The 8,335-nt window shown below is 45.0% G+C and overlaps 1 protein-coding gene across 1 annotated transcript; it reads left to right on the top strand.

The window, feature by feature from the left end:
- Positions 1–938: 938 nt before the first annotated feature.
- On the top strand, positions 939–5,797 carry DFL_006529 (uncharacterized protein; the record flags this gene model as incomplete). Its single annotated transcript, XM_067635973.1, has 3 exons — positions 939–1,881; positions 1,962–3,541; positions 3,602–5,797. 3 exons carry the CDS (start codon positions 939–941, stop codon positions 5,795–5,797), a joined length of 4,719 nt encoding a protein of 1,572 aa, XP_067487637.1.
- Positions 5,798–8,335: the final 2,538 nt, after the last annotated feature.

Here is an 8,335-nt window from a genome sequence, read left to right as displayed (position 1 = left end):
GCTAAACATAGATGCTAGACTCAACACCCGCTCCCTAGCAGAAATAAATAACAGCATGCCAGCCAAACAGCTGACATGCGTCCTTTCTTCCTGCAATAATTGTAACAAACTAAGCTATGCGCGTAGGTATGACGTGCGATGTGTGGTGTAAGGTGGCGTTCGGAAGAGAAAGCGGAGCACCCAGCGGTCTACAGGCCTGGGCTACTGCACACGATATTCCTGGAAAACAAGGGGAAAAATGCTGATAACATAGGCGAGTAGGTAGGACGGGGGGAGAAAAAGAAAAAGGACACCTATACCACATATGGCGGTCATCACAGCTGTAGTTATTGAAGCAGAAGTGGAAGAGTAAGCTTATCTTCAAGCCTATTTTGAGTATCAACATGCAGGAAAAGGAACAATATAACAAATGAACACACTCTTATGTAGTGTCAATATTCAACGCCTGTGTGGTTTCGAGGGCGGGACTAGCCCTATGGGTCAAAGCATGGCGAGCGTTGTAGGGTGGACCGTAGGTTTTTAGATGTAGAATAGAACAAGGGTTTATCTGTCACGACCGCGGCACCGCGGCTTTATACCTCCAGTCGCCTACCCTCACAAAATGAGCAGTGTCGTAGCTCGGGAGGTTGGAGCTAGCGTCGGAGTTGGGGCTTCGAAAAGACATTCACCCTTTGATCAGAAGGGTGAATACTGGCGCGGCGCTGACGCAAGCAACACACCTCTTATCTCCGACTTCCCCAATTGTTTGTCCTTGTTTGTCCCGCGCCGCGATTCCTGCAACAACAGCTGTCCTGCAGCAACAGTTAGGATCTCGGGAGCGGGGTTGCTTCTAATAAATTTGGAAAGCCCTACTGCTGCGTCGCAAGAATTGGACTCTTTGCTACTCTTCCCGCTAACATACTCAACTATAGAGACAGGTTGTCCATTCCATTGAAACGATGGATCCACAGCTTGATAGAGACGATTACACCATCGCATGGATATGTGCCTTACCATTGGAGGTTGCGGCAGCGGTCGCCATTCTAGACAAACGACACCCCCGTTTACCGCAGGACAAGGAGGACCACAACGCCTACGAATTTGGCCAAGTTGGAAGCTATAATATAGTTATCACATGTCTTCCGTCCGGTGTTTATGGTGTTACAGAAGCAGCGGTAGTTGCGACTGGGTTGCGCCGGAGCTTCCCATCTATAACAGTTGGTTTGATGGTTGGAATCGGAGGTGGGGCGCCAGCTCTGCACGATATCAGGTTGGGCGACGTAGTCGTGAGCGTGCCGGGGATGGAGTTTGGGGGCGTTTTACAATATGACTTTGGGAAAACAATACAGGAAGGCAAATTTGCCCAAACAGGAGTGCTAAACAAACCGCCAGAAATATTCCTCAAAGAAATTAGCATGCTCAAGTCACAATACCCGAGCAACACCTCACACACTATCCACACTCTGAACAACATCATAACAGAGGCGCTACAAAATGGGTTGGTCTCCGAGGATTTCGCTCGACCGCATACTGATAGGGACCGGCTGTTTCGAGCATATTACGACCACCCTGCTGAAAATGCATCTTGCGATCAGTGCGACCCTAGCATGGTAGTCGAAAGGCCCTCTCGCGTCGAAGACCAACCATATATGCATTATGGGCTAATCGCGTCAGGTAACCAAGTCATGAAGCATGGCATTACCAGAGATAAGTTAAGCAAGGAGAAGGGAGTCTTATGTTTTGAAATGGAAGCTGCCGGCCTGATGGACAAGCTGCCTTCCTTAATCATTCGAGGCATCTGCGATTACTCCGATAGCCACAAAAATAAGATATGGCAGCCATACGCAGCATTAGCTGCTGCTGCTTTTGCGAAGATTCTCTTGCTTCGATTGCCCCCGAGAGGTAAGAGCACCTAGGCTTGGATCGTCTCCACAAGTTTAACTCCTAACAATACCAGCTAAAAACACTAACGCGAACGATAGTCAATGACGACCACAATCGCACCCAAAAATACAAAATTGATTTGCCATCCGCTGAAGGAGCAGCATTTGGGGACTCTGCAGACCAGTATGAACCGGAGTGCCTACCTGGAACTAGAACTGATCTACTCCACCACATTACACAATGGGCGGAGGACCCGCACGGCAAATGCATATTTTGGATGTATGGAATGGCTGGGACTGGAAAATCTACTATATCTCGAACAGTAGCCAGATCGCTTCGAGCTAGTGGCCAGCTTGGAGCTAGTTTCTTTTTCAAAAGAGGCGAAGCCGGTCGCAGTAGCGGCGCTCTTTTTTTCACAACGATAGCCCTTCAATTAGTAAATCGTTTTCGCAGCATGGTATCGAGCGTCAGAAAAACGATTGAGGCTGAACCTGGTATTTCAAGAAAGACTTTCAAAGAGCAGTTCGATAAGCTGATATTTCAACCTCTCTCTGAGTTAAAGTTCAGCCCCCATACGGCAAAACCGGTTGTGGTCGTGTTGGTGGATGCGCTAGACGAATGTGAAACAAAGAATGACATCAAAATTATCATCTCTCTGTTCGCGCAATTAAAGGATATAGGGGGAGTCAATGTGCGAGTGTTTTTGACAAGCAGACCTGACCTACCTATTCGTCCTACCTTTGGGAAGTTACCGAGAGGCACATATGAGGATCTAGTTTTACACGAAGTTCCAAAGATCGAACACGATATCTCGGTTTTCCTGAAGCATGAGCTCTCGAAAATAGCGGAAGAGCATGAATTGTCACAGGGTTGGCCGGGTGATGAAAGAATTCAGAAACTGGTTGAGATGGCTATGCCTCTGTTTATCTACGCCGCAACACTATGCCGGTTCATCGGTGACCCCAGCTGGGATCCCAGCAAGAGAATCAAGAAGGTCCTCGAGTACCAGACCGGTTGGCAAACATCAAAGCTGGGGAAGACGTACCTTCCAATACTAGACCAGCTAGTCCTCGGTCAGGATGCCGGTGAACAGGAAGAACTATATGAAGAATTTCAACAAATAGTGGGCACAATAACTAATCTAGCCAGTCCACTCTCGATTCCAGCGCTGGCTAGCTTGTTATCCGTCGAAGAGAGCATAGTACAGTGCAGATTGGATCAACTACACTCTGTGTTGAATGTACCGAGAGACCGTTATACCGCAATTAGGACTTTCCATTTATCTTTTCGCGACTTTCTTCTGGATCCCAGCCTTCGGGAGAAGAGCCGGTTTTGGGTAGACGAAAGGAAAGCACACAAAATAATTGCCAGCAAGTGTATCGAGCTCATGTCCAGCTCCAAGGGCATCAAGGAGGACATCTGCGGTCTAAAATCGCCTGGAATGTTTCGATCGGATATAAGTAAAGAACTTATTGAACAGCATCTACCGCCGGAGCTTCAATACGCTTGCCGTTACTGGGCATATCACCTGAAGCAAAGTGGAGGTTGTATCAACGATAATGGCCAAGTGCACATGTTCCTTCATCAGCACCTTTTTCACTGGCTTGAAGCAACAAGCCTTTTGGGCAACATGTTTAATACTCTTGATACGATCAATATCTTAAACTCGATTGTGGGCGTAAGTTCAACATAAAAAAATTCTCCACCGTTTCAAAAATCTAACGACGGATCTATTTAGGCGGAGAATAGTAAGGGTATATCCGGGTTTATATATGACATAAAGCGCTTTGTACTTCAAAATCAAGTTATAATTGACAAGGCGCCCTTACAAACCTACGCTTCGGCTGTCATCTTCACTCCGAAAAAGAGTTTTGTAAGGAAAGTATTCAACCCGGGAAAGATGATCCAGTGGGTGTGCAGACTCCCTCGAGTTCAGGATGAGTGGGATGCTTTGTTACAGACGCTGGAAGGGCATACAGGCTGGGTTACAACCGTCGCGTTCTCTCCCGACGGCAGGACCCTTGCGTCGGCATCCGCTGATAGAACTGTCAGGCTATGGGATGCAGGTACCGGGGCGCCGCTGCAGACGCTGGAAGGGCATACGAGTTCGGTTACAGCCGTCGCGTTCTCTCCCGACGGCAGGACCCTTGCGTCGTCATCTCAGGATGGAACTGTCAGGCTATGGGATGCAGGTACCGGGGCGCTGCTGCAGACGCTGGAAGGGCATACGAGTTTGGTTACAGCCGTCGCGTTCTCTCCCGACGGCAGGACCCTGGCGTCGGCATCTGCTGACGGAACTGTCAGGCTATGGGATGCAGATACCAGGGCGCCTCTGCAGACGCTGGAAGGGCATAGAGGTTCGATTACAGCCGTCGCGTTCTCTCCCGACGGCAGGACCCTGGTGTCGGCGTCTGATGATGAAACTGTCAGGCTATGGGATGCAGGTACCGGGGTGCCGCTGCAGACGCTGAAAGGGTATACAGATTGGGTTATAGCTATCGCGTTCTCTCCCGACGGCAGGACCCTGGCGCCGGCATCTGCTGATGGAACTGTCAGGCTATGGGATGCAGGTACTGGGGCGCCGCTGCAGACGCTGGAAGGGCATACAGGTTGGGTTATAGCCGTCGCGTTCTCTCCCGACGGCAGGACTCTAGCGTCGGCATCTCATGATAGAACTGTCAGGCTATGGGATGCAGGTACCGGGGCGCCGCTGCAGACGCTGGAAGGGCATACAGGTTGGGTTACAGCCGTCGCGTTCTCTCCTGATGGCAGGATCTTGGCGTCGGCATCTCATGATGAAACTGTCAGGCTATGGGATGCAGGTACCGGGGCGCCGCTGCAGACGCTGGAAGGGCATACGAGTTCGGTTACAGCCGTCGCGTTCTCTCCCGACGACAGGACCCTGGCGCCGGCATCTGCTGGAACTGTCAGGCTATGGGATGCAGGTACCGGGGCGCCGCTGCAGACGCTGGAAGGGCATACAGGTTGGGTTAGAGCCGTCGCGTTCTCTCCTGACGGCAGGATCTTGGCGTCGGCATCTCATGATGAGACTGTCAGGCTATGGGATGCAGGTACCGGGGCGCCGCTGCAGACGCTGGAGCATACGGGTTCGGTTACAGCCGTCGTGTTCTCCCCTGACGGCAAGACCCTTGCATCTGCTAACGGAACTGTCAGGCTATGGGATGCAGGTACCGGGGCGCCGCTGCAGACACTGGAGCATACGGGTTTGGTTGCAGCTGTCGCGTTTTCTCCCGACGGCAGGACCCTTGCGTCGGTATCTGATGATGGAATTGTCAGGCTATGGGATGCAGGTACGGGGGCGCTGCTGCAGACGCTGGAAGGACATACGGGTTCGGTTGCAGCCGTCGCGTTCTCTTCCGACGGCAGGACTCTGGCGTCGGCATCTGATGATGGAATTGTCAGGTTATGGGATGCAGGTACCGGGGTGCCGCTGCAGACGCTGGAAGGGCATGTGACTTGGGTTAGAGCCGTCGCGTTCTCTCCTGACGGCAGGATCTTAGCGTCGGCATCTCATGATGAAACTGTCAGGCTATGGGATGCAGGTGCTGGGGCGCCGCTGCAGACGCTGGCAGGGCATACGGGTTCGGTTACAGCCGTCGCGTTCTCTCCTGACGGCAGGACCCTGGCGTCGGAATCTGATGATGGAACTGTCAGGCTATGGGATGCAGGTACCGGGGCGCCGCTGCAGACGTTGGCGAGGCAGTCAAATATTCCTCTTTCTTTCTTTTTAGAGGTGGGGCAGCACGAAATTTGTGTTGACGGTGAGTGGTTAACCCGAGATGAAGAAAAGCTCATTTGGCTTCCACATAGTCATAGAGCTTTTTGTTCAGCCTCCTACGGCAACTTGATAGTTCTCGGTCATGCCTCTGGCAGTCTTTCATTTATCGCATTCAAATTTGATTTTAATATTTAACGCCTTAATAAATTTATATCATATTTTCAATACCCTATCTTTTAGAAGGTGCTGGAGAAACATCAATTTTATAAGTCTTAAAAAGGTCTTCTAGAATATTCCGATAACGTAACTAGTTTGCCTCTCTCCAAAAAAGTAGCGTAAGGTTTCATTGAAAATTACAATATATTGTTCTGCTCAAAGCCCCAGTTTACCTGGTCGCAAGTTGCCGCCACCATTAGCGCTAATGTCGTTTTTCTCAGACTGTCATCAAAAAGCAGCGCGGCGCTGACTTTTGGCCTGGCGCCAGTGCATTCCAAATTTACTTGTTAATAGGCCTATGATTATTATAAGAACTTTATAATTAGAGCGTACCAAGTTCTCTAACACGTAGTTACATAACAACATAGATACGCCACCCCTTATTATCAGAACACTAGTTTAAGCTAGACACCGCGGCTATAGCCTAAAGCCCAGCTTTTCCCTAAAGAAAAAATATTAGTAATAGAGTAAGCGTAGGCTCTCTATCACCATATAAGAAATAAAACACTTCTCCCCTGCTTCTATTATTAATAAAATAAAACATAAAAATTTACTAAGTAGTCTATTTAAACTACATCAGGAAAAAAACACATTTTCTTAATTCTATTGGATGGAAGCTCTTTTATTTGATAAAACACTTTTTTATCGCGCTTTATTGTGCTTTATCGCGGTTTATTTTAGTTTATTGCGTTTTATTTTATTAGGGCTACTTGGTACTTTAATAAAACTAACACAAGTTTATATAAACTTTTTATTTAAATTTTAAAATAATATTCTTCTTTTTTAATATTAGATTTATTATTAATATTAATAACTGTCAGGAGACGCTCTCCTAGACGTTCGCCCTAGGCCTACGGAGGTGGTGTCAGGAGACAGTCGTCCTAGACCTACGAAGTATGATATCAAAAATCCGTGATATTCGTCTAAAATAGTATCATAAAAACATAATATTCAAAATACCACACGATAATACACGATAAACTACAGCTGCCTTCGGCAAGCCTCGAGCCGGATGAATAAAATTACTATAATGTGATTTTGGAAAAACATCAGGAAAAAAACACATTTCCTTAATTCCATCGGATGGAAGCCCTTTTATTCGATGGAACACTTTTCCATCGCGCTTTATCGCGCTCCATCGCAGTCCATCGCGCTCTATCGCGGTCCATTTTAGTCCATCGCGCTCCATCTTAATAGGGCCACCCGGCACCTTAATAAAACTAACACGAGCTTATACAAACCTTTTATTTAAACTTTAAAATAATATTCCTCTTCTTCAATATCAGATCTATTATTAATATCGATATTTGAATTTATATTTTTATCGTTATAAGAATAAATCTTATTTCAAATATTAAGATCAATGTAGGTATTAAGAAGATATAAACCAATTTTATAAAAAATTAAATAAACTAAACCCAAAATAACTTAAATTAGAATAATATTTCGATAAGATTGATAATTTTCTTTTTTATAATCTACTAAAGAATACTCGATAAGGCGAATAAAATTATAAGAGCTCTATATAATTCCCCCAACATATAGCTTAAGTTTAGTGACAAAAGCTAGTTAAAAGGTCTTATTACTAATTATATTATAAATAATCAATAATAATTTCAGTTTAACTACTGCCTTTTCTTTCAGATCTTTATATTAACTCGTACGAGACTTCTAGAAAATAATAAAGTTCTTTCGAGAACCCTTCTTTTACTAGTTTAAATTAATTTGAATAATATAATTAGTAAAAATATTTCTATGCTAAAAGTCCTTAATCGGAACCGCGAAGGTCTTATATATTTACGCTCTAAAGTCTGCTAAGAATAAAGGATAAAAGTCTGGTCGAAGAAATGTCTAGAAGGCTAATAAAATTCTTAAATAGGTATATAACGCTTAATTAAGATTTAGTACAGCGTATTTATACTTAATCTGATTTATTATAACCCATTTGTTCTTATTTTCTGGAGATTTTAAGACTACTTTAGATTATAATTAAGTTGAATTTATAACTTTAATTGATGGCGTACTATATGATTCCGTACGAGCCTTTATAGGGCCGGCTGAGACTGAGTCAGCGTGATTAGAAATATTAGAAAATAAATATTAATAAACATATTATTAATTTTTAGTCTATTCTTGTGGTACTGTTCGCGCCGCTCTCTAGTTGGTAACGAATTTAGATAGACTTCCTCAAACTTATTGATCTTCTTCCCTTTTTTTACTAATTATTCGAGATTAAGAAATTGCATTTTAAATTAATGTTTTTAATATTTATATTCTATTATTTGAATATATGTATCTTTGTAATTGGATTGAGCCCATTTCTCTTTGAGCTATTCGACATACGAGGCCTCTCTTATTTCTATTGACCAAGCATTTAATTAACCAAATTTTTTGATGGAATTAGTAAAATGGGTTATTAAATGTATTTTAATAAAATTAAAATATTTTATAGTTATTAGCCCCGGTTAGTTTCTAGAGAGCCCTGATCAGGAAAAGAAGAGGGCTAAAGATACTTTT

The sequence above is a fragment of the Arthrobotrys flagrans genome (assembly GCF_004000055.1).
Source record: "Arthrobotrys flagrans strain CBS H-5679 chromosome Unknown unitig_8, whole genome shotgun sequence".
NCBI classification, from domain to species: domain Eukaryota; kingdom Fungi; phylum Ascomycota; class Orbiliomycetes; order Orbiliales; family Orbiliaceae; genus Arthrobotrys; species Arthrobotrys flagrans.
This window is presented reverse-complemented; position numbering and strand designations above follow the sequence as displayed.